At 43.2% G+C, this 27,376-nt stretch overlaps 2 protein-coding genes and 2 pseudogenes across 3 annotated transcripts in view; 3 read left to right on the top strand and 1 right to left on the bottom strand.

The window, feature by feature from the left end:
* ZFYVE9 (zinc finger FYVE-type containing 9) overlaps positions 1–27,322 on the bottom strand; it is a 213,025-nt gene extending 185,703 nt beyond the window's left edge. For both annotated transcript variants that reach the window (XM_012434631.2, XM_012434632.2), the window contains exon 1: positions 27,009–27,322. The gene's annotated coding sequence lies outside the window, so the exon portion shown is untranslated. The remainder of the gene's footprint in view (positions 1–27,008) is intronic.
* On the top strand, positions 2,733–3,978 carry LOC105704959 (transformer-2 protein homolog alpha-like; annotated as a pseudogene).
* On the top strand, positions 8,268–8,441 carry LOC135272613 (diphthamide biosynthesis protein 3-like). Its single transcript, XM_064371086.1, has one exon. The coding sequence runs from the start codon at positions 8,268–8,270 to the stop codon at positions 8,439–8,441; it is 174 nt and encodes a 57-aa protein (XP_064227156.1).
* On the top strand, positions 20,795–20,972 carry LOC105705056 (small EDRK-rich factor 2-like; annotated as a pseudogene).
* Positions 27,323–27,376: the final 54 nt, after the last annotated feature.

The raw sequence follows: 27,376 nt of genomic DNA, 5'->3' as shown, positions 1-27,376 counted from the left end.
CTATCTAATTCAATCATAATTTTCCCCAGGTCTCAACTGATTTATTCTGTTCCCTTCTACACATACACATGCATGTACACGTGCAAGTACGCACGTAACACTCCCTCGCAGACTGTTCAGGGGTCCCATTATCCTTCCCCTTCATTTCTCTAATTCATACTAAAAGATCTCAATGAGGCCCTTCCACCAAACCACATGCCTTTTTCTGATGATCTCATTTATTTCTTTCTTGTCTAATTACACTAATAGTTCCTCCAAAAATGGTGAAGGTAGACATTTTCTTTTGTTTCTGACTTTAATAAAAATTGTTGCAGTAACCATTAAGCCTGATATGAGTTATTATATTTATATAATTAAAAACAACAAAGGTAGTGGTTCCTCAACATTATCGTTACTATTATTCAATACCAGCCTACTCCTTATTTTCTGGATTTTTTTTTTAAATTGTGGTAAAACATATTTACCATTTTAGATATTTTTGAAAGTGTACAATTTGAGCCGGGCGCGGTGTCTCACACCTGTAATCCCAGCACTTTGGGAGGCTGAGGCGGACGGATCACCTGAGGTCAGAAATTCGAGACCAGCCTGACCAATAAGGGGAAACCCCATCTTTAAAAAAAAAAAGTGTACAATTTGGTGGCATTAAATATGTCCACACAGCTGTACAACCATCACCTCCATCCATCATCAGAACTTTTTCATCTTCCCAAACTGAAACTCTGTACATATTAAACTCCCCATTTCCCCTTTCCCACAGCTTCTGACAGTCACCATTCTGCTTTGTCTCTACAAACTTGCCAATCACATTATTTTACTGGTAAGAATCTCAAATCCTGAAAGACTGAGTCACTTTTCCAAGATCATCCAGATAAAAGTCAAAAGCAAGCACTTAGTTAGAAAGGAAAGCAGCAATCATCTATAGCCAAATAGATTCACTAAGTCATCCAAATAACTTCATTTCCTTTTCTGCCTCAATACCTTTATAGCCTTGGTTTGGTGGGTGTCTGCAAAGGATGGTGGATGGACGGACAGATGTATAAAGATACATACTCATTGTTGGCCAGATGCAGTGGCTCACACCTGTAATCCCAACACTTTGGGAGACTGAGGCAGGCGGATCACTTGAGGTCAGGAGTTCAAGACCAGCCTGGCCAAAGTGGTGAAAGCCCGTCTCTAGCGCCGGATGCGGTGGCTCACACCTGTAATCCCAACACTTTGGGAGGCTAAGGCAGGCGGATCACCTGAGGTCAGGAGTTTAAGACCAGCCTGACCAACATGGAGAAACCTCATCTCTACCAAAAATAAAAAAATAAAAAATTAGCCAGGCATGGTGGCGCATACCTGAAATCCCAGCTACTCTGGAGGCTGAGGCAGGAGAATCACTTGAACCCAGGAGGGAGAGGTTGAGGTGAGCCGAGATCGTGCCATTGCACTGCTGCCTGGGCAACAATAGGGAAACTCTGTCTTAAAAAAAAAAAAAGGAAAGAAATCTCGTCTCTACTAAAAATACAAAAATTAGCTGGACGTGGTGGTGCGTGCCTGTAACCCCAGCTACTCAGGAGGCTGAGGAAGGAGAATCACTTGAACCCGGGAGGCAGAGGTTGCAGTGGGCCAAGATGGTGCCATTGTACTCTAGCCTGGGCTATAGAGTAAGACTCTGTCTTAAAAGAAAAAGAAAAGATATATACTCATTGTCTTTTAAGCAATAAATGTAGAAATTCAGTCTGGGCAACATGGTAAAAACCTGTCTCTCCAAAAAAAAATACCAAAAAAACTTAGCTGGGTATAGTGGTATGCACCTATAGTCCCAGCTACTGGGGAGGCTGAGGTGGGAAGACAGCTTGAGCCTGGGAAGTAGAGGTTGCAGTGAGCAGTGATTGAGCACCACACTCCAGCCTGGGTGACAGGAGATCCTATTTAAAAAAAAAAAAAAATAGAAATTTGGGTCATATTTAGCATGGTCAATTTCTAACAGGCTGAATAGTGTTGACCATAAATACCTAACCATCTGAAGGCACATCACCAATGGCATAGCCTATAGCTTGACTCTCACTCAGTCTTATCCTATTTAACATTTAAAAAATAATAATTTAGATAGGGTCTCACTATGTTGCCCACACTAGTCTTTAACTCCTGGGCTCAAGTGATCCTCCCAAAGTGCTGGGATTACATATGTGAGCTACTGTGCCTGGCCCTGTTTAACATTTTTATTAATGATTTGGATGTGACCATTTATGGCACAGTAATGAAATATGTGATGGATATAAAGAAAAGTATGAGCCAGGTGCGGTGGCTCACGCCTGTAATCCCAGCACTTTGGGAGGCTGAGGTGGGTGGATCATGAGGTCAGGAGTTCGAGACCAGCCTGATCAATATGATAAAACCCCATCTCTATTATTTAAAAAAAAAAAAAAAAAAAAAAAAGAACTAAAAGTATGACAGTTGAATCTGCTGGATCGAATAATCAGTATTCCAAAGATGTAACCAAATTAGAATATTAGAATAATGAACTAAATAATCTCTAACAGACCTAAACTAAAAAAAAAATTTAATAAAAACAGAGTAAGTCAGCACCATTTTGCTGGAGCCTGCAACCAAGTGGGAGTGGAGCAGAGAGGCCATTGTTGCCAATTCTTTCCTCTTCCCCATGGTCCAGTCAGCAGGTTGATTAGGCCGTCGGTCCTCGAGCCAAGACTTGTCTCTTAATCAGTTTTGGGGAGCACCTCATCGACATGAGTGATGTAGAGAACAACTTCAAGGGCACAATTAATGTTCGTGAAGAAATTGAAGTTTTTTCCAAGAATGTGGAAGATAAATCAAGATAAAAGAAGACTAATGGAATGTATTAAGGATCAGAAAGTTAAAATTGAATGGGGGAAAAATTGATCAGAAGATTGGTAAGATAGAAGCACTTGAATTTTTTTTTTTTATTTTAATAAAGATGGGGTTTCACCATGATGGCCAGGCTGGTCTTGAACTCCTGACCTCAGGTGATCCACCCACCTCGGCCTCCCACAGTGCTAGGATTACAGGCGTGAGCCACCACACCTGGCCAGCACTTGAATTTTTTTAACGCTATTTTGAATTGCTTGAATCGGGGAAGAATATGCAAAATATAAAAAGTGAAAAACTCAAGAATCAAGAGAAGTAGAAAGCAAGAATAAAGCAGAATTAAAAGAATCTGGAAGAAAGAATGGATCCTCGGTTACATAAATGAGTCGCACTCTCACTCAAAATCTCCAAGAGGAACTCCTGCTCGTGTAAAATAGGAGAGAAAGTCAGGATCTTGTAGTCCTGCAAGAGTTTCCAAACACTCTGAGTCCCATTCTCAATCAAAATCAAAATCAAGATTGAGGTCAAGGAGGCATTCTCATCTATGTTAACACACTCGATCCAGATCCCTCTCTCTCTTTCAGGAGACGATCTCGAAGTAGATCACATACACCAGAATACTGGCAGCAAAGTAGCTGAAGTCATTCTCCAATGTCTAACCAGAGAAGACATACTAGCAGAAGGGCAAATCCAGATCCCAATACTTGCCTTGGAGTATTTGGCCTCAGTCTGTACACAACAGAGAGAAATCTTTGTGAAGTATGTTCTCAATATGGACTGTTGAATGGTGCCAATGAGTCTCAAGGATTCGCTTTTGTGTATTTTGAGAGAACAGATGAACCAAAGGAGGCTATGGCAAGGGCAAATGGAATGGAGCTGGATAGTAGAAGAATTCAGGTGGATTATTCTATTACCAAGAGAACACACACACCTATACCAGACATCTACATGGGCAGAACAACTCATAGTGGTGGTGGTGGAGGTGGTGGCAGACATCGAGATTCTTACTATGATGGAGGATATGATCATGGATATGACAGATATGAAGACTATGATTACCAGTACAGAAGATGATCACCTTCTCCTTATTATAGTAGATATAGATCACAATCAAGATCTCATTCCTATAGCCCAAGACGCTATTGATAATGAAATGGTTACAATGAAGGACATTTTTTCCTCTTTATCTTCTTTTTTCTCCTTCTTTTAATTATGGATTTCCCCAAGCTTCTGATTCTTCCTACTCTTTAAGAAGAAAAAAAAAATCTTTGGTTTATTTAGTATCTGCATTATACTCCTAAAGATCTAACTGTTGTCATTTTGAGTAGTTAAAAATCTTGAGTATACCGGGCGCAGTGGCTCACGCCTGTAATCCTAGCACTTTGGGAGGCCAAGGTGGGTGGATCACCTGAGGTCAGGGGTTCAAGACCAGCCTGGCCAACATGGTGAAACCCCATCTTTAAAAAAAAAAGAAAAGGCCGGGCGAGGTGACTCACGCCTATAATCCCAGCACTTTGGGAGGCCGAGGCGGGTGGATCACGAGGTCAAGAGATCGAGACCATCTTGGTCAACATGGTGAAACCCCGTCTCTACTAAAAATACAAAAATTAGCTGGGCATGGTGGCGTGCGCCTGTAGTCCCAGCTACTCGGGAGGCTGAGGCAGGAGAATTGCTTGAACCCAGGAGGGGGAGGTTGCGGTGAGCCGAGATCGCGCCATTGCACTCCAGCCTGGGTAACAAGAGCGAAACTCCGACTCATTCATAAATAAATAAATAATCTTGAGTATAAAAGGAACCCTAGTGTTATGCTTCATAAATTTTCTTTTTTTGCTTTTACTAAGATAAACTCCTAGCTAATCAAATAAGAAATTATCTTTTTAAAGTTTCTTTTGTGTTAGATATTGCATTAGAGACATGCGTTTATGAAGAACTCCTTTTTACACTATCTTTTGAGGAAGACAGTAATACATGAAGTAGTTCAGTCATGTCATGTTTGTCTGGGATGGCATGGAACAGTCAAGTGGTTAAGTGCAGAAAGTTTGAAGCTATAAAAGAAAATACTTGGACATTTCTTTTGAAGAATGGAATTTTTGAGCCCTAAAAATTAAGCCATTTATTTAGAGATTAAAAGCTTGTAGACTCCTATAAAACATGTTGTATTTAAAATACATCTGTTAAAACTTTGGCTGGGTACAGTGGCTCCTTCCTGTAATCCTAGCACTTTGGGAGTCGGAGGCAGATGGATTGGGCTCAGGAGTTCGAGACCAGCCTGGGCAACACGACAAAACCCCGTTTTTACTAAAAATACAAAAAATTAGCTGGGCATGGTAGTGCATGCCTGTACTCCCAGCTACTCGGGAGGCTGACCCAGGAGAATCACTTGAACCCAGGAGGCAGTGAGCTAAGATTGAGCCATCGCACTCTAGTCTGGGTGACAGAGTAAGACTGTGTCTCCAAAACAAATAAAATATATCTGTTAAAACTTAAAAACTGCCGGGCGCGGTGGCTCACGCCTGTAATCCCAGCACTTTGGGAGGCCGAGGCGGGTGGATCACTAGGTCAAGAGATTGAGACCATCCTGGTCAACATGGTGAAACCCCGTCTCTACTAAAAATACAAAAAATTAGCTGGGCATGGTGGCGCGTGCCTGTAATCCCAGCTACTCAGGAGGCTGAGGCAGGAGAATTGCCTGAACCCAGGAGGCGGAGGTTGCGGTGAGCCGAGATCACGCCATTGCACTCCAGCCTGGGCAACAAGAGCGAAACCCGTCTCAAAAAAAAAAAAAAAAAACTTAAAAACTAGATTCCGGGGTCGACCAGATGTCGGCAGCGGCCGCCAGACTTAGCCTCTGACCACCTCTATCTGAGGTCGACCAGCAGGCCGCTGGGGGCAGTCCCACTAGGACGGCGATGAGGGGTTGGACGCAGCGGTGCCTCTTTCCCCTCGGCCCACCTCCTCCTTTGGGCGTAGCTGGGACTGCCCTCGCCCAACTTCTTCTCCTAGCTGCTTTTCAGCCCTGCTTTCAGTTTGCACCCACAGGTCTGAGAGGCCAGTCTCGAACTCCCGACCTCGTGATCCGCCCTGACCACATGATCGCGGCTCACGGCAGCGTCGACCGCCCCTCCCTGGACTCAGGTGATCTCAGCCTCCAAGTAGCTGAGACTACAGGGTTCTCGTAAGCCCAGGAGGTGGAGGTGGTGTTGACTGACAGCTCGAGATGATCTCAAACTTTTGCGCTCCAGCCATCCTCCCACGTCAGCCTTTCAGACTGCTGCGATGACAGGCGTGAACACGGAACGGGCCTGGTGGTATTTGTCTTGTGTGTTTCTTTCCAGTCCTTGTTTCCGGTCCGGATGCATAGTTGATAGTACGGCGTTGCAAAGTCAATTTTCACACACATCTCACGATCCTGCCCTTTCTTTCCAGTGCCACAAGCCCCATTGAAGGTGCATGCCTAATCTCTGATGGTTTTATATAGTGTAGAAAGCGTTGGCGTTGGCCGTGTGCACCCGCTTTTTTTTTTTTTTTTTTTTTTTTTTTTGACGGAGTCTCTTTGTTGCCCAGGCGCAACTCCCGCTTCCCGGGTTCAAGCGATTCTCCTGCCTCAACCTCCACAGTAGCTGGGACTACAGGCGCCTGACACCACGCCTGGCTAATTTTCCTATATTTAGTAGAGATGGGGTTTCACCACGTGGACCACGATGGTCTTCACCTCTTGACCTAGTGATTCTTCCACCTCGGCCTCCCGAGGCTTTCCTGGTAGGATTTCCATGGGATGGGCATGCATGCATGCGAACTGACAGGGCTTTCCAGATCCATGTCCTGGCAGATGTCTCTGGCTCAGTGTCCCCCATTGGCTGCCTGACTTTTATTATTATTATTATTATTATTATTATTATTATTTTTCTCTTTTAAGCTGGGCTCGCCTTCCCACCCATGTTGCTCAGTTGCTCAGGCTGGCCTCAAACTTATGGCCTTTTTCAACTTTAGTATTATTATTGTTGTTGTCGTTGTTCCTACTATTTTTGCGAGGTATGTGGCAGAAGCTACTGCTACTTAGCTGTGTAGGGAAACTCTGTTCTTAGGACAAATTTTCATACTCCGTGAAAATTTCCCCTTCAAATGAGCATCTCTTGAAAGACAGAAACTATTTAAAAAATGAAGAGAAAGAAAAAAAAAAAAACTTAAAAACTAAGGTATGATTTTTTTTTTGTTAAATTTATTGAAGTTTAGGTATTCTTTTAATCAATGAAGGACAACTCTTATTTATTACCTAGAACAACTATATATATCATGTGCTGTTAGAAATTTTGGTATTGGAACAATGGGTAAGCAGTTTATCATATAGTATAGAATCCTTAGAAGATACATGTAGGGAAAAGAAGTCTCCTTTCAAATAAAAGTTAATTTATTTTGAAAAAATAAAATAAAAAGACCCAAACTACTGAATTGTCCATTATAGGGAAAAAGTCATCAGGAAACAGACTAATGCAATCTCAAGCTGCACTAGAAATGTCCAGAATAAGGAGAGTGGAGATTATCATGTTCTATACTATACTGATGAACTGCATGGTCCATTTCAACCAACATTCCCTGGGCACCTACTATTTGCCAGACCACAGTGAAATACTGTTTTCAGTTTCAGTTCATATCACATATTAACAAACAAAAACAGGCCGGGCGCGGTGGCTCAAGCCTGTAATCCCAGCACTTTGGGAGGCCGAGGCGGGTGGATCACGAGGTCAAGAGATCGAGACCATCCTGGTCAACATGGTGAAACCCCGTCTCTACTAAAAATACAAAAATTAGCTGGGCATGGTGGCGCGTGCCTGTAATCCCAGCTACTCGGGAGGCTGAGGCAGGAGAATTGCCTGAACCCAGGAGGCGGAGGTTGCGGTGAGCCGAGATCGCGTCATTGCACTCCAGCCTGGGTAACAAGAGCGAAACTCCATCTCAAAAAAACAAACAAACAAACAAACAAACAAAAACATATTCAAGAGAAAAAAAAGGGCTGGGCACGGTGGCTCACGCCTGTAATCCCAGCACTTTGGGAGGCCAAGGTGGGCAGATCACGAGGTCAAGAGATTGAGACCATCCTGGCCAACACATCTGTACTAAAAATACAAAAAATTAGCGGTGCATAGTGGCATGCTCCTGTAATCCCAGCTAGAGGCTGAGGCGAAAGAATCGCTTGAACCCGGGAAGCAGAGGTTGCAGTGAGCCGAGATTGCACAACACAGAGCAAGACTCCATCTCAAAAAAAAAAAAAATGTAAAATGCTGAATGCTAAAAGGTTTTTACTCATTAAGAATAAAAACAGGTTCTAGCCCGGCGCGACGTGGTGATGCCTAGCCCAGGCCGGCTCCGGCGAAGTTAGACCCTCGAAGCTGGTCTCGGACTTGTGGAGCGTCACCCCTTGCCATTCCCCGCTGACCATGGCAGTGTTTCACGACGAGGTGGAAATCGAGGACTTTCAATATGATGAGGACTCGGAGACGTATTTCTATCCCCGCCCATGTGGAGATAACTTCTCTATCACCAAGGATCAGTTTGTGTGTGGAGAAACAGTCCCGGCCCCTTCAACCAATAAAGAATTAGTTAAATGCTGAAGAAGCCTTCAGGAATCCAAATCCTGAACAATTGGAAATGAGCCTAGATAGAAATATCAAATGCAAAGCTACTGGCTTCATGGAGACCACCATTTGTGATTTGCTGTTCTGTGAGTGTGTGGATTCTTTCCATCGACTGCTGACTTCATCTTCAGGAAGCAAGTCTATAACATGACATATCTGGATTTTGTGCTTAGAACCTTAAATTGGAAGCATTCTTAATTATCCATCTAAATTTAAAAGAAGATAATTTCAAAACAAAAAAACAAAAAAAAAAGAATAAAAACAACTTAGAAAAATGTAATCAAGGCTGGGCGCGGTGGCTCACGCCTGTAATCCTAGCACTTTGGGAGGCCAAGGTTGGTGAATCACCTGAGGTCAAGAGTTCAAGACCAGCCTGGCCATCATGGTGAAGCCCCATCTTTAAAAAAAAAAAAAAAAGTCATCAAAGATCATCCTAACAATAATACCTAACATTTGCTTAGTACTTATTACATGTGGCAGCCATGGAGGCATGTCGCTTATATCAACCTTTATGAAGTAACTTTCCAGTAAGCTTCTAGGTACATAGTTAGCTATCAGCCTCCTACTACAGTCCCTTCAGGATGCCCAGCTTTCAAGCTGAAGTCACACTCTTCAGCCCCACCCAATGACTGCTCATAACATAGGCTTAAGGCCTAGCCATTTTTGTCCAATGCAGGACCCCTTCAATGAACAATTTTTGTTCGAGTCTTCACTGTGTTGTCTGAGACTCTGTCAGACCTGCATCACACTCTGAAACTCTCCCTGACAATTCTGCCTCCTCTCCCTTTCCTTTCACAGAAATCCTCTCCTACCTCATATACCTTTTACATTCTTGTCTCAGCAGCTGCTTCCTAAAGGACTCAAACTGGAACAGCTGGTACCAGAAATTGACTGAGAAAGCAGGAGGTAAGATCAGACTTAGGAACTAGATAACTTACTGCCCTACTGAAAATGAAGATCTCATCCCAGGTGGTACATGAGGCATGACAGGCTCTGGCACAAACTGGTGACTCAAGTGTTAACACACAAGTTATGACTTGGGAGAATGTTCCCAGAGAAGAACACTCAGACTGGTGTAAAGATCCAGATATTTGGGAAGGGGAACACAAAACATATAAGAACAATGGAGTTGGCTAGCTGTTAAGACTGTCCTGGCTCCCCAGAAAGGGCAGCTAACAACTGAAAACTAAGTGTGAAGGCCAGCAGGCTCTTTGGTAACTCATAAACAGTTGAGTTACCAAAGAGTCCGCTGCCCTTCACACTTAGTTTTCACCTACTATGGGAGGCAGTAAAAGATGAAGAACAAACTCAGGATGGCTATAGACCACTGCTTCACAATGACCAAATGCTCAGCCAAGGCAGAGTTGTTATATTAAGGTCAGGGCAGTGGTATGGAAAACCTAGAGGCCTGATAGACAAGTTAGGGATAGATGGTTACCCCCTAAGATTGTCATTTTCCAAATTCTTTGAACTCTGAATCTTCACAGATGAGTTAGCACTCCCTGCTGTGCAGAAGCACACTTCAGAGGTCTCACCTGAAGGGCAACACAGGGGCTCCTTTAGGATCTGCTCCTATCTGCGTTACTGGATGCCATGATAATAGCTAGTGCTAACCCTGCCAAGGACATCTTGGACCCTGCCAAGTGCCAGGTGGTGGCACTTAAACCCCTGATAAGGGAGAACAGGGACTATAATCCCCCAAAGAATGGCAAGAATTAGCCAGGGTAAATCAGCAGGACCGGCATAAACCACAGTGCTAAATTTTCAAGGTGCTTAATCAAGGAAGTAGGAACATTAGACTAAGGTCAAGTTCACTGGTTGAAATGGGGGCTGTCTCAGGATATGAGAATTAACACTGTGGCAGGGACCTGGGAGACAGTATAAACTGGCTGTCGGGTGGCTCCAAGGAGCCTGGAGAAAATGATGGCCCAACCTAAGAGATTGAAATGACGGAATTGACATAGCAGAGAGTAGAGAACAGGATGAAAAGGCTCAGAAAAGTGGGTATGATAGAGTTGTATATACCATGTGAGGACAGAAGACCATTCATCAAAGGCATCAGGAATATACTCATGAGAGAGGTACCAGCATCACTAAGAAGTTCAGTGGTGCCTCTCCTCTAACAGAAAGGCTCATTGATAGCTCACAGAGGCCAGGTGGTGGCACTTAAACACCAGAAGCTAGTGAACCGTTACCATTATGATTCATGTCAAAAGACAGCCAATAAAACTTTAACTTTCAGGGAGCCGTGGAGATAGTTAAGAGAATATGGTGCAGGCCAGGCACGGTGGCTCATGCCTGTAATCCCAGCACTCTGGAAAGCCAAGATGGGTGGATCACTTAAGGTCCAGAGTTCAAGACCAGCCTGGCCAACATGGTGAAACCCCATCTCTACTAAAAATACAAAAATTAGCCAGGTGTGGTGGCAGGCATCTGTCATCCCAGCTACTCAGGGGGCTAAGGAAGGAGAATCACTTGAACCCGGGAGGTGGAGGTTGCAGTGAGCCGAGATTGCACCACTGCACTCCAGCCTGGGCGACACTCAAAAAAAAAAACAATATGGTGCCATAAGGAAAAAAACAGGAAGTCAAAATCAGTGCTGCTTAATATATACAATCAAAACAAGACAAGAATTGGATAAGAAGGCGGCTGAGGGTGACTGCACCAATAAAAACCTCCCTTTCCCAGTTCCTGGACCTGAGCCAGTTTTCAGGTCTAGACTCATATATATATATATATATATATATATATATATATATATATATATACACACACACACACACACATGTGTGTGTGTGTAAATATGTGTAAAATGATTCCCAAGTCAATCCCCAAAGGAACCTATGGCCATTTACTCAGGCAACTATAAAGTAGGGAAAGGAAAATACCCAGACACTTCAAAGACTATGGGTTACAGAGTCTGATTTGATATTGGTATACAGAAACATGGAGCATCATTGTGGCCATATTATAGGAGTAGGAATATAGGAACCAACTAATAAATGGAGTCCTGGCCAAAGTCTAGCTTATAATGGGTCCACTGGTCCACAGACCTACCCAGCACTCATTTCTCTAATCCTTCAATGTATAAATGGGATTGGCATACTTGGCAGTTGGGGTAACTCCCACCCTGGGTCTTTGACCTGTGGAGTAAGAGCTATCACACAGGAAATGGCCAAGTGAAACCTTCTGAAAAATCTCTCTCCATCCCCTGGGTGTAAATCAAAACCAAAATTATGTAGGGGGCAGAGGTAAAAGGAATGGCAATGATTAGTGTCACCTTTAAGGATCTCAAAGATTCAAGGGTAGTAGTCCCTAAATATATCAATTTAATTCAAAAGTCTGGTCCCTGCAGGAACCAGCTGGATCTACCACAAGCTCAAACAAGTAGCAGCCATGACCACATTGCCATGCTAGATGTGGTATGTTTGTTACAGCAGATAAATATAGCCTTGGGTACATGGCATGCAGCCATTTATATGGCAAATAAGTGCCTTTCTATCCTAATCAGAAAAGAGGATCAGAAACAGTTCACTTTCACATGGAACAAACAAGAAAATGCATTTATGGTTTTGCCTTGGGGCTATGTTAACTCCACTCTATCATAATATAGTCTGCAGAGATCTGGACTCAGAACAGCACATAGATCCATTACATCAATAATATATGTTGATCATGCAAGATGAGCAAGAGGTGGCTAGCATGCTGAAGGACTTGGTGAGGTATATGTGTTCCTGAAGGGGTAAAGAAAAACCCTACAAATACTCAGGGATCTGCCATTTCAATGAATTTTGAAGAGTCCAGTGGTCAGAATCATGCCAACACATCCCCTCCAAAGTAAAGGACAAATAGCTGCATCTTGCATCCCTGACTACGAAAAAGCACAATGTCTGGTGGACTCCTTCAGATTCTAGAAGTAACACATTCTATACACAGGAATACTGCTGTGGCCCATATACTGGTTGACATGAAAGGCTGCCAGTTTTGAGTAGGGGCAACAACTCTGCAGCAAGTCCAGGCTGTAGTGCAAGCAATCCCTATGTGGTTGAAGGTACAAATCGTGGGAAAAGATGCAGTGTAGAGTTTACAGCAAGGAAGAGAATAAAAATGCAGGCCCTAGAGTTCTGCAGGAAAGCCATGCTATTAGAAAAACAGCTCCTGGTGTGCAACTATATCCTGGTAAGAGATGGAATGCTTCATCACTAGGCACCATGTGTCCAGACTTTCCATAATGAGCTGCATTCACTAGGGCTCGCCAGGTCATAAAGCCAGGTGAGCTCAGCAGCAATCCATTATAACATAGAAATGGCACATCAAGGATCCAAATGAAACAGAACCAAAGGGCACAAGGAAACTGCTATAAGTGGGCATCCAAGACTTACCTGGCACCCACCACACAAGCACCCCTTCCTCAGCTCACATCTATAGCTGTTTGGGGTATCCCACATGACCAACTTAAGGAGAAAAAAGCCAAAGCTTTGCTTATAAGTAGGTCAGCTCAGTGTGCGAATGAAAGCTGTAAAAAACAAGTTCATTATAGCCACACTTAGGGGTGACCTTGACAATGAAAAGGGAAAATCTTAACAGACAGAGCTTTGAGTGGTGCACCTGGTTATGAATTTTGTGCAGAAAGAAAAACAGCCTGGGGTGAGAATATATAGATTCACGGGCAATGGCAAATAGACTGGCCAACTGGTTAGAGGCCTTTAAGGAGAAGGACAAAGGCAAGAGGTATGGGTAGAGGCAAATGAATGAACATACAGGAGTGGATGTAAAGTATGAAAATCTTTGTTTCATGTGTTAATGTTCACCAGAAAGTATCAACACGGAAAAGCCACTGAACAGCCAAGTGGACAAAATGACTCAACTAGCTGACATAGGTCACCCAGAAGTGGCATGATGGGGACATGAATGGAGAGGTCACTGTGGCAGAAATAGAGACGGAAGCAGAGAAGGAGATATGGACTCCCATTTACCAAGGCCAACCCTAACACCCAACCTATGCGTAATAAAGACCAACACCAAGCCCCCATATAGCATTATGCCTCAGGCAAATCAACAGGCTATTAAGTGGCAAGCTGACTCCACTGTGCCTCTTCCATCTTGGATGGGCCAGTGATTGGTCTTTACAGGAAGACACTCATTCCAGGTATGAGTTTGCCTTTCCTGTCCATAGAGACCTAGCCAGTACCACTAAATATGGACTTACACAGTATTTAATCAGCAGACATGGAATTCAGCCAAAGGAATCACTTCATAGTGAAAGATCTGTGACAGTAGGCTCACAACCATGAGCTCCAGTAGTCGTTTCCACAACAGCTCCATACAAAAGCACCCAGTCTTAGAGTATTAGAATAGCCTGCTGAAGGCACAGCTAATGTACTAGCTCAGAGACAAAAATGGTGTGCTCTCCTCTTTTTTTTTTTTTTTTTTTGAGACAGAGTTTCGCTCTTGTTACCCAGGCTGGAGTGCAATGGCGCGATCTCGGCTCACCGCAATCTCCGCCTCCTGGGTTCAGGCAATTCTCCTGCCTCAGCCTCCTGAGTAGCTGGGATTACAGGCACGCGCCACCATGCCCAGCTAATTTTTTGTATTTTTAGTAGAGACGGGGTTTCACCATGTTGACCAGGATGGTCTCGATCTCTTGACCTCGTGATCCACCCGCCTTGGCCTCCCAAAGTGCTGGGATTATAGGCGTGAGCCACCGCGCCCAGCCCCGTGCTCTCCTCTTGTATGCAGCACGTGCACTGATTCAGAGCTGGGTCCCCAGTAAGAATACATGGATCTGAGAGCCAAAAAATGGAAAGAGAAATAACCCCTACTTGTCATCATTCCCAATGATCTAGTTTGTGCTTTCCATCTCTGCAATGTGGGGCTCTATGAAGTTAGAGGTCCTGGTACCCAAAGTGGGCACACTTCTGCCAGGAGACATATCAAAGGTCACAATAAACTACAAGTTACAGCTGCAGCCTGAATATTGAGTATTCCTTGTGTCCAAGGACCAGAAAGCAGTAAAAAGAATGCCCATCTTGGCATGATTAATTAACCTTCATCCTCAGGAGGAAGTAGGACTGCTATAACACAATGGGAACAAGAAGGAGTATGTGTGGGACTCAGATCATTCCCTAGGATAAGATACCACTTAGTACTCTTTGCCCAGTTGTGACTATAAATGGACAAATGCAACCACTCCAGTCTGAGAAGGGTATGGTTCTCAGACTCGTCAGAAATGAGGGTTTGGGTCATACCACTAGGTAAACAACCAACACCAGCAGAAATGACAGCTGAGGGCAAGGGCAATTTAGATGGCATAGTGGAGATGGCTCTAGAACCTTGTGGCTATGAGACCAGCTATAATGATGAGCCTGAGACCTGTCTCACTAATCTCTCTCTACATTTCCTCCCTTAGAAGAGATGCTGTCAGAAACTGAAGACAAGGATCTGTGCATCACAAGAAATGGACTGTGGCAGTCACTTGGATCTTCCTTCAAAAAAGAATTGCCATTCAGATCCAAGGAGTATGGTTAGCTAACAGCCTCTAGCTGCAGCATGTCCAGAATTCATCTCAGCTTCCCAGTCATGATAATACTGTCCTTGGGCAGCTCTAGCTGGTGACTAAACATGGTGGGTGTACCAGAATCTGGCCATTTCTGCCCATGCAGGACTCCTCTAGCAGGCAATATGTGCTCTGAAGTTCCCTGTTAGGTTGACTGAGATTTTTTCAGATCCACATCACAGACTGAGGCTCTCCCTAACCAATTCTGCTTTCTCCTCAGTTCCTTTCACAAGCATTCCACCCCATAAAACCTCTTGCACTACTGCACCCATTTCAATGTCTGCTTCCCAGGGGACCTGAACCAATACACTATTTAATTAGTTCTTTAGATATATCAATTCATTTAACCCACTGATGTATTATTGTTAGTCCCATTTTACAGGTGAGAAAACTGAGGCACAAAGAAGTTATTAACTTGCCCAAGACCACAAAGTGAAAGTAGAACTAAAATTTGAACCCAGACAGTTTGACTCTAGAGATTCGAATTTAATCATCATGCTAGGGGAGACACGATACTGTCTTGTCATCTTTAGATATTAAGATAAGAGTGATTATTTATTCTGTGTAATTTTAAAGAGTAAAAGAGCGAAAGGATATATACTAGAGGAAAAGCTAGATTTTTGGCTAAATATAAAAGAAATAATACTGCTAATATTCTAATAATGAGCGGAATGAGCTCCTTCAGGACGTAATCAGGGCCTATCATCTGAGAGTTCAAATAGTCTTGGATATGGTGAGGGTGAGACTAAAAAAATAGATAAAAGTTTACCTACATCAGTAAAAGGTGTATTACTAAGTCCTATGTGGAAAAAATGGGTTCCACAACCAAATAAGTTTGGATAATATAGCTGGGTACAATAACTCATGCTTGTAATCCCAGCACTTTGGGAGGCCAAGGCAGGTGGATAACCTGAGGTCAGGAGTTCAAGATCAGCCTGGCCAACAAGGTGAAATCCCATCTCTACAAAAAATACAAAAATTAGCTGGGCATGGTGGTGCATGTCTGCAATCCCAGCTACTCAGGAGGCTGAGGCAGGAGAATTGTTTGAACCTGGGAGACAGAGGTTGCAGTGAGCCAAGATGGTACCACTGCACTCCAGCCTGGGCAAGAGCAAAACTCCATTTCAAAAAAAAAAAAAACTGGGGTAATACATGGCTGAACAAAGTTAAGTATCTTTTACTTCTCAGTCTTTAGAATACTAATGTGCATTTGCAAACTTCTACTTGAGGGATACAGTAAGCTGAAAACCCAAACTTATTTGACTAAAGAACATTTCCTCGCTCCTCGGGAACACACTTTAGAAATCCTGGTTGGGCAGGGAGCAGTGGCTCATGCCTCTAATCCCAGCACTTTGGAAGGCTGAAGCAGGCAGATCATTTGAAGTCAGGAGTTCAGGACCAGCCCGACCAACATGGTGAAACCCTGTCTCTACTAAAAATACAAAAAATTAGCCAGGCATGGTGGCAAGGTACCTGTAATCCCAGCTACTCAGGAGGCTGAGGCGGGAGAACTGCCTGAACCCGAAAGATGCAGGTTGCAGTGAGCTGCGACTGCACCACTGCACTCCAGCACTCCAGCCTGGGTGACAGAACAAGACTCTATCTCAAAAAAAAAAAAACAAAAAAAACACACTGACACATGACAAGATTCACAGGATGAAAAAGAGAGTGTGGACTTTCTAGTCAGAGATATATGAGTTAGATATATGAGTCTGAATCATGAATGTGAGCTTAAGCTTAGCAAAATCAGTAAAACTCTCCAAGCCTTAGTTCCCTCAGCTGTAAAACATGTAGTAATACAATGACCTTATAGTATCCCTAATAAGAGTTAGAAATAACATATGTGAAACACTTACCAGAAAGATGACACACAGTACAGGGAAAGCTTTTATTACACAAATAAGTAATACAAGGTAAAAGAATCAAGGAAAACTCCATAAACTTGGAATCCTGGAAGAACTGGATGCAAAAACAGGAGTGAGGAACAATCAAGTTGGAACTAAATCATGAAGGGCTGAATGCCACATTAAAGAATCTCAACCTTGCTTTTTAAACATTGAGCAGAAATTTCCAAGAGTGACCTCACAATAACTTCAAAAATAATTTACCTCAGCTACTACTAAAAAAAAAGGACAATTATCACCAGAATCACAAAAAGGCCTACATGACGTATTGTAAGTTCGAGTTTCAAAATGGCAGTGTTTTATTTCAATTACCTTTTAGGGATTGTTTCTCCTGCTCAATTGAAAATTAAAAATGGAGACTGAAGTTTATATAAATCCTGACAGAATGTTTTTACAAAATTTTGACATTGCTTAGTCTGTCTTTTTTTTTTTTTTTGAGACGGAGTCTCGCTTTGTAGCCCAAGCTAGAGTGCAATGGTGCAACCTTGGCTCACTGCAACCTCCGCCTCCTGGATCCTGGTTCAAGCAATTCTCCTGCCTCAGCCTCGCAAGTAGCTGGGTTTACAGGCAAATGCCGTCACACGCAGCTAATACAGATGGGGTTTCACCATGTTGGCCAGGCTGGTCTTGAACTGCTGACCTCATGATCCGCCCAACTCGGCCTCCCAAAGTGCTGGGATTACAGGTGTGAGCCACCACACCTGGCCTATCTTCTTCCTTTTTTTTTTTTTTTTTGAGACAGGGTCTCCCCGTTGCCCAGGCTGGAGTACAGTGGTGTGATCTCGGCTCACTGCAGCCTCCCCTTCCAGGTCACTGGTTTCAAGCAATTCTCCCACCTCAGTCTCCTGAGTAGCTGGGACTACAGGCGCCCACCATCATGCCCAGTTAATTTTTGTATTTTTGGTAGAGACAGGGTTTCACCATGTTGGCCAGGCTGGTCTCAAACTCCTGACCTCAAGTGATCCACCCACCTAGGCCTCCCAAAGCGCTGGGATTATAGGTGTGAGCCACTGTGCCAAGCCCTATCTATCTATCGATTGATCGATTTATTTAGAGATGAGGTCTCACTATGTTGCCCAGACTGGAGTGCAGTCACTATTCACAGGCATGATCCCACGACTGATCAGCATGGGAGTTTTGACCTGCTCCATTCCCAGCCTGGCACAGTTCACCCCTCCTTAGGCAATCTGATGGTCTCCCACTTCCAGGAGGTCACCCCCTTCCAGGAGGTCACCATACTGATGCCAAACTTAGTGCAGACACCAGATCAGCATAGGACACTACAGCCCAGAACTGCTGGGCTCATACAATCTTCCCACCTTGGCCTCCCAAGTAACTGGGACTACAGGCACATGCCACCACATCCAGTCGATTTATTTTAATAGAGAATTTTCAGATAGACTCTGTTGTGCTATTAAACAAATCACAAAAATATGGACAATTTACTCTTTCTTCATTTTAATAAAATGAAATCTCGCAGGTAAACACCAAACCTTAACCATGAAAGGTTAGAAAAGAACCAAACCATATTGCAAACAGAAATGCATATCTTTTCATTAATCTTATCAAAAAGGCTCCAGAACTGCTGTTTTTGTAACTTTATAAGGAAATTATGCCATCCAAAGGAACTAAAAGATTGTATAATAAACTAGAATAAGACTTTCAGTTCAAAATCACCACTATAGATTCTAAAAGTGAACTTAAGTGGGAAAATACTGTGGGTGATCCACTGTATGTAAAATGAAGGTCTAAAACTTGCACTTTGTTTCCTCAAACAATGGTTCCCTGCAATATTTCCTAACCGGTTTGAAAAAAACTTTAGAAACATTAGCAAGTCATTAGTGTTGACTTTCAACCATGTCCTAAAAAACCTCATGGGAAGGCTTTAATATCTTGACTTAGTAACCAAAACATTGGGTAATATTCTACATATGATGAACAATGACATTTGTATTTACATAAAATTATGGATCATTGAGAGGTAATGGCACACCTGACTGCCTAGAAATGTTAACAAGAAACCGGACTGTAAATGTTTAGAAATGTTTCAGTAGAGTTAAAAACAAAAAAAAAACTAAACTAAACCTAGGCATTACAATTGCCTTTTCTTAAGAAATATTCATATTGGCCAGGCGCAGTGGCTAACATCTGTAATGCCAGCACTTTGGGAGTCCAAAGTGAGATGATCACAGTCTGCTGTTCGAGATCAGTCTGGCCAACATGGTGAAACCCCTTCTCTAATCAAAATAAAAAAATCAGCATTACATAGTGGCAGGCCCCTGTAGTAACAGCTACTTGACAGGCTGAGTCAGGAGAATTGCTTGAATACAGGAGGCAGAGGTTGCAGTGAGCCGAGATCATGCCACTACACTCCAGCATGGGTGACAGAGTGAGACTCTATCTAAAAAAAAAAAAAAAAAAAAAAAGTTAAAAAAAAAGAAATATTCATATTAAGGCTGGGAACAGTGCTCATACCTATAATCCCAGCACTTTGGGAGGCCGAGGCAAGCGGATCACTTGTGGTCAGTTCAAGACCAGCCTGGCCAACCTGGTGAAACCCCATGTCTACTAAAAATATAAAAATTAGCCAGGCCTGTTGGCAAGTGCCTGTAGTCCCCGCTACTCGGGAGGCTAAGGCAGGAGAATCACTTGAACCTGGGAGACAGAGGTTGCAGTGAGCCAAGACTGCGCCACTGCATTCCAGCCTGGGTGACAGAGCGAGACTCCATCTCAAAAAAGAAAGAAAGAAGTATTCATATTAATAGAAGACAGCCTTTTATATAGCTGAAGTCCTCACACCACCATTCCCATCACCACCCAATGTGGTTAATCAGTTCCATCCACCACAGTTCACTATTTACTCAACAGGAAACTAGAAAATTTATAGCTTTTCTTTCTTTTTTTTCCGAGATGGGTTTCACTCTTCTAGCCCAAGTTATAGTGCAATCTTGCGGTCTCAGCTCACTGCAACTGCCGCCTCCTGGTTTCAAGCGATTCTCCTGTCTCAGCCTTCCAAGTAGCTGGGATTACAGGCATCTGCCACCATGCCCACCTAATTTTTGTCTTTTTAGTAGAGACAGGGATTTCACTATATTGGCCAGGCTGGTCTCTAACTCCTGACCTCAGGCAATCCACCCACCGCACCTGGCCTACAGCTTTTATCCTAAAGCCAAAAACATTCCTTGTCATCAAAGAATTTGGCAATGTATCTCCAAGTAAAAGTTTTAACAATTTACCTAATAACTGTAAACAAAAGTTATTGAACAGGAGCCTGGTGGCTCACGCCTGTAATCCCAGCACTTTGGGAGGCTGTGGGTGGAGCATTTGAGGTTAGGAGGTCCAGACCAGCCTGTCCAACATGGTGAAACCCCGCCTCTACTGGAAAAAATAAAAAGTTACAAACCACAAATAGAGCCTCACCTTACCACTTCACACTCAGTAGGATGGTTATAATAAAAAATAAATAAATAACAAGTGTTGGTGAAGATGTAAAGAAATTGGAACCTTCATATAATGCAGGTGGATTGTGAAAAGGTGCAGCTGCTTTGTAAAAAGTCTGAGTTTCTAGAAAGGCCCAGCAATTCCACACCTATAAATACCCAAGAGAAATGAAAGCATATTCCCACACAATAATTTGCACATGAATGTTCACAACAGCACTATTTATAGTAGCCAAAAAGTTAGAAACAGCCCCAACTGATGAATAAATAAAATGTGGTATTTCCATACAATGGAATATTATTCAGCAATAAAAAGAAATGAAGTATTGCACTTGCTACTGAACCCTAAAACTATTATGCTAAGTAAAAGAAATCAGCGGACAGAAGGAGGGGAATTAAGGAAGGGAGGTCGGAGCTGCTGCCCTCACCATGACCCACGGTAATCAGTGAGAGTTCACCTGCCAGAAGAATAAAAAAAGCAGAGCGACTCGGTTACGGGAAAGCGCCGAGATGACGGGCTTTCTGCTGCCGCCTGCAAGCAGAGGACTCCGAGATCACTCAGCAGAAGCAGAAAAAGGCAAATGAGAAGGAGGAGGAACCCAAGTAGCTTTGTGGCTTCGTGTCCAACCCTCTTGCCCTTCGCCTGTGTGCCTGGACCAGTCCCACCACGCTCGGGTTTCCTCCTGCATTGCTCACAGGTCCCAGCGCCGATGGCATTCCCTTTGCCCTGAGTCTGCAGCGGGTCCCTTTTGTGCTTCCTTCCCCTCAGGTAGCCTCTCTCACCCTGGGCCACTCCCGGGGATGAGGGGGTTACTCCTTCCCAGTGTTTTTATTCTTGTGAGGCTCACCTCAAAGTATTAAAAGTAGCTTTGTAAAAAAAAAAAAAAGAAAGAAAGAAAGAAAAAGAAATCAATCATTATCATACGATTCCACCTACATGAAATGTCCTGAATAGATAGGCAAATCCATAGAGGCAGAAAGTACATTAGTGGTTGCCTAGGGCTGGGAGAATTAGGGAGATCCTGGAAGTGACTGCTAACGGGTACAAGTTTCTTTTTGGAGTGATTAAAATGTTCTAAAATTAGACAGCAGTTATGTTTGCACAACACTGTGAATATGTTATACTGCTCTAACTTTTCCAGTTCTGTAAATGGGCTATTTACCATAATTTAAAAGAAAAATGTAAGTACTACTTAATTTGTAAAATGGAAAATACTTTAGGCATTGACTATCCCTTATCTAAAATGCTTGGAACCAGAAGCATTTGGGACAGATTAGATTTAGAAGCATTTAGGGGACGGGCGCCACGGCTAACACCTGTAATCCCAGCACTTTGGGAGGCTGAGGCGGGTGGATCACGAGGTCAAGAGATCGAGACCATACTGGTCAACATGGTGAAACCCCCGTCTCTACTAAAAATACAAAAAATTAGCTGGGCGTGGTGGCGCGTGCCTGTAATCCCAGCTACTCAGGAGGCTGAGGCAGGAGAATTGCCTGAACCTGGGAGGCGGAGGTTGCGGTGAGCCGAGATGGCGCCATTGCACTCCAGCCTGGGTAACGAGCGAAACTCCATCTCAAAAAAAATAAAATAAAATAAAATAAAATAAACAGAAGCATTTGGGACAGATCAGGATTGGGACACAAGTCTAAACACGAAATTCATTTGCTTTATATATACCTTATACACATAGCCTAAAGGTAATTTTATACATTATTTTTAATAATTTTGTACATGAAACAAAGTTTTGGCTGTTTTGATTATGACCCATCACATGAGGTTAGGTGTGGAATTTTCCACTTGTGACATCATGTCAATGCTCAAAAAGTTTTGGACCTACAAGCATTTCAATTTTCAGACTCCTAGATTAGGGATGCTCAACCTGTAAAAACAGCACTTTTCAAATTATTTTATTAAATAAAATTTATCATTATAAAGTACAAGGCATTCTACTAACTCCATAATTACTTATTCTACTGACACCTTGGTTCCACCTTAATTTAGCAATCTCTAATACTTCAAAATTGGATCATGCTGATTTTACTTATTAGTAGTAAATTATATAAATAATTAACAATCCTGACAGCTCTTTTTTAAAAACTCAGAAATGTACTTTCCAATTCCAGAGTCCGGATTTACCAGGACTCATGGGACTGAACTATAGCTCTGATTTACACATTATATCATTTGATACTTACAATAATCCTGTAAGGTGGGTATTATCAGTTGCATTTTATAGAAAAGTAAATTGAGCCTTAATGGAGGTAAGAAACTTGTCCAAGTTATGCAGGTTATAATCAAAGACTGACAGGCGGCCAGGCGCGGTGGCTCACGCCTGTAATCCCAGCACTTTGGGAGGCCGAGGCGGGTGGATCACGAGGTCAAGAGATCGAGACCATCCTGGTCAACATGATGAAACCCTGTCTCTACTGAAAATACAAAAAATTAGCTGGGCATGGTGGCGCGTGCCAGTAATCCCAGCTACTCAGGAGGCTGAGGCAGGAGAATTGCCTGAACCCAGGAGGCGGATGTTGCGGTGAGCCGAGATCGCGCCATTGCACTCCAGCCTGGGTAACAAGAGCGAAACTCCGTCTCAAAAAAAAAAAAAAAAAGACTGACAGGCTATAAAATCTAGTTCTAAGCTACCGTAAGTTTATAAGGAAAAGTCTATGTTCTGAAAACAGTTCTTAAGTAAATTTAATAAATTGAGAGTTTTTTGAAAACTAACTATATGAACTATTTCAATTCAGTGCCTGCAACTATGTATTTTCCAATATTATTATATACAGTTGTCTCTCTGTATCTGTGGGGGATTGGTTTGAGGAACCCATAGGATACCAAAATCTGTGGATGCTCCAATCTCATATAAATTGGCACAGTATTTGCATATAAACTATACACATCCTCCTGTACACTTTAAATCACGTCTAGATTACCTATAATGCCAAATACAATGTAAGTGCTATGCAAATCAACTGCTATACTGTATTGGGTTTTTATTTGTATTATTTTTATTATTGTATGCTTACTTTTTATTGTTTTTGTGGATTTTTTGAGCCTTGGTTGATGGGACCCACAGATACAGAGGTGTGACTGTACTAATAATGTTGCTCTATATAATGCAGGTGAAGTGTTAAAGATCAATGTAAAACTCTGAAAATGAATTTGCAACAAGTGTATCCTATACACAGGGAATACTAATTTACTGGCTAAAAATGAAATGGAAAATATATTAAGATCAAAATTGTTTTCCATAAAAAAACCCAAACAATTCCAAAAGTAGATTTAGTCTCCAAAAAAAAAAAACAAAGCAACCAAGTTTTAAGTCACACAGAAATTTCAATGTCTGATTTTTGTTTTTCCCAAGAGGAAAGAAATGTACATTTATTGAGCACCTTCTGCATGACAAACACTGACCTAATTGCTTTTGGTTACTTTTACCTCATGGAACCTGTTCTTCACAACAGCATTAATTTCAATGTCTGATTTTTGCTGGGAAGGGTACTGTTATTCCAGTAGTACGTAAGAAATTCAGAATCTAAATGTCACATTGCTTTAAGAGGCGTAGTAAGGATTCCTGTTCACATCTGACTCTATACTCTGCACCACATTATGCAATTAACAACCATAAAACCACATATATACACCATCCCTTTAGGAACATAAGAACTTAAGCTAAAATCCAGGCAATTATGTTTTAAACAGGCTTTGTGCCTTGCAACCAGTCTATGGCTAGCACGTTTACAAGGTGCCAAATAAAAGTTTACTGAATGGAATGAACAGTGGTAGCTTAGCAACAGAGGAAGGAATGGTATCGTCTCTACTCACTCTGCGTTTCTAAATGAGTTAATATGAAACTATCACCAGGCAATATAAACAATTATTTCCTTAAAGAAAACTCTGAATCAGGAATTGGAAGAGAAAGGAATAATATATAAAAATCATTATCAATGTTCTTAAAGGGCAAGATGAGACACAGAAGACTTAAACAGAGATTCAGCACATTCCACTCAATTACAACACTCATCCTGTCTGACCCTGCCTTGTAACAGTTAATTATAGGTATCCTGCTTCCACAGGACAAGTTTAGCAGAGCCCTTGGTCATTTTTGTGTTTCCCAGAATACCTACAACAGGACCTGGCACTTAACAGTCAAAATTGTATAAAAATCTTTAAAAGATTGTTATACCTTTTCAGATGTATTTATCCTAAAAGCCTTGCAAGGTAAGCATAATAACTGACATATATGCATTTTACAATGACACTGGTGTCCATTTAATGCCAAGGTAAATGGCCAGGTACTCTTCTATTACACCACAGCTATCACAGGAGGCTCCCAATAAATGGTTGCTGATTGGATAAGCCGTCCCTCAAAATATCATTTTTCTTTCTAACATTATAACACTATTATCTGTTACTACAAGAAATGAGGTCCTAAGCTGGAGCTGCAAGGAAGAAAAAAAATGTATTGCCACTTAAGATTTATAGTTTTTCTAGAAAATAAACACCTTCCTTCGGCTCAGCAAGGTTAACTTTAAACTTACTGTAGCAGTGATTCTCAAACTGTAGTAGGTCTAAGAATCGGGGAGCTTAATAAAAATAAAGTTACTTGGGCCATCATCATCCCCAGAATTTCTATTCAAGGGACCAAGAATCTGCATATTTTTATATATTACATATAATACCTATGTTATATATATATATATACCAAGCACTCTCAACTGATTCTAATGTTGGTGGTCTTTAGGGACACACTGAGAACTGTATTCAATTTTTTTTTTTTTTTTTTTTTGAGACGGAGTCTTGCCCTGTCGCCCAGGCTAGAGTCAGTGGCTCAATCTTGGCTCACTGCAACCACCACCTCCCAGGTTCAAGCAATTCGCCTGCCTCAACCACCTGAGATTACAGGTGTGCGCCACTAGGCTCAGCTAATTTTTGTATTTTCAGTAGAGACAGGGTTTCAACATATTGGCCAGACTGGCCTCGTGATCCACCTGCCTTGGAGAGGGGCATCTTGCTTACGTTGCCCAGGCTGACTGGAACTCCTAGGCTCAAGGGAGCCTCCCCAGTAGGCCTCGCCGCCACACCTTGCCTGAATTAGACTTTTAAAAACCTAAATTAACCTACCAAAATAACTGGTAATCAAGTCAATTTTTAACAGCTAGAAATACTTAAAATCTGACAAAAACAATGCAAGGCTACAGCATCTAACACAATAGGTCTTCAAAACAAAAACGTACCATGACCAACTTTCTCCCTAGATGGAGCCCCATGCTGCATAGTCTGTTAAGTCAGGGATCTTTTAAGTAGGTACCCATATTCTTCTGTTTTAATTGAATTCAACTACGGTTCCAATGTAATTTAGTAATACATTTTTATAGATCTTACACAAATGACAATGTAAAATGGAACAGTCGGATAATTTTAAATCTAATATACAGAAATAATAATTTTTAAAATCACTATACAAGCTCATTATAAACCTGTACCGTTTACAATCTGTGAGAGTATGGGTGACTTCTCCTATTACTATTAAGACCCAATACAGTACGTTTCTATACTTTCCAAATTTTCCACAATAAGCACATTTTTTCATGATTATAAAAGTTTTGCAAGTACCTATAAGTCTTCTAACTTTCACACAACAGGAAAACAAGAATAACCTGTAATTGCATTTCTCAAAAACATAAATATCTGACTTACCGTATCAAACTGTAATCACCAACACTTTTCAACACTAATATCAGAACAAATTATTTTATTTCTAAAATTTAGCATGTATCCCACTTCCTTCAGGTATTTATTAAGGTAGCTGGCACTTAAAGAGGACTTAAAATCCTCTTGCCAACCATTCTCTGGATCTCTTTAAGTGGAACATCTTTGTACTGAACGCTGAAGCATTAAAATATTTCCTATGGCGTGAGGGGGGGGGGGAGGCAGACCTGTGTAAAAGACGTTTTTATAACTATGAGTGTTTATCTAGAAAACAGCATCGCAAAGATGCAATGGGGCTTTCAAGGCAGACCACGCTTACAGGAAAGATACAATATAAGGAGGCAGAGATGAGCCACCAGCAGGTGATGAAATTTCACCGCAAGACGCAAAAGGTTGTTCTCGAGCAAGTCAGATCCACGAATGACACACCAGGAGTACCAGGGGCTCTCTTGGTCCCGCACTCTCTGCACCCCAATTCTCATCCTGGCCTTCCTCCCCTCCCCCTTCCCCCCCCCCAACCGGGATTCTGCGGGACTCGGAATGGGACGCGGGGAAGCCAAAGCTGTTTGCAAACAGGCGTCATCTGCCTCCCTCCGGGATGTACGTACAGGGCCCGGGCTAAGAGGCTGCTGCGCTCGGCCCGGGCCCGTGCAAATCCGAAAGGCGGCCGTGCTCCTGCCGGCCCCCAGCTCCACACACCGGGCCGCGCCGGAACCGGGGCAGGGGCGAGGGCTTCACAACGGCGCTGGGCCTAGTTGCTCCCCACGGCCTTCAGTCTCCCGGGGGACGCGGGGAGGAAGGGTTGAGGCCACAGGACCGCGGGGTGGGGGAGGCGGCCGCAGTGGTAGGACGCCCCGTCCGCCCGGCCCGAGGGCTGCCGCCAGGGCCCCAAGGGGCAGCAAGCCCCGGACCGCTCCGCGCCACACTCACCTCGAGCAGCAGCCGCCTCCGCTTCAGCATGGCCAGGGGGGTCGTCCCTGAGCCGAAAGCCTCCTCCGGAGGGCACCGGCGCGGCCCCAGGCGCCGCCGCGAAACCTCCCACTACTGTAGGAGCTGCGGTCGCTGCGGCTTCGGCTGCTACTGCTGCTGAGGCCCGGCGTCCACCGAGCCGCATTGGCGCCCGGGCCGCGGCAGCTACGCGGATCCCGGAGGGGCGCCGCCGAGCCGGGCCGGGGGCGCAAGGCTGCGGCGGGACGACCGAGGTGCGGCAGGCGGGGATCCACGGCGAAGCCTCCAGCGTCGGGGTGGCCGCTCCTGCCGCCCGCGCCACTGGGCCACAGCGCCCCCTGGACTCCACG

Source organism: Aotus nancymaae, unplaced genomic scaffold (assembly GCF_030222135.1).
Source record: "Aotus nancymaae isolate 86718 unplaced genomic scaffold, 86718_ANA_hifiasm-v0.15.2.pri h1tg000007l, whole genome shotgun sequence".
Classification (NCBI taxonomy): domain Eukaryota; kingdom Metazoa; phylum Chordata; class Mammalia; order Primates; family Aotidae; genus Aotus; species Aotus nancymaae.
This window is presented reverse-complemented; position numbering and strand designations above follow the sequence as displayed.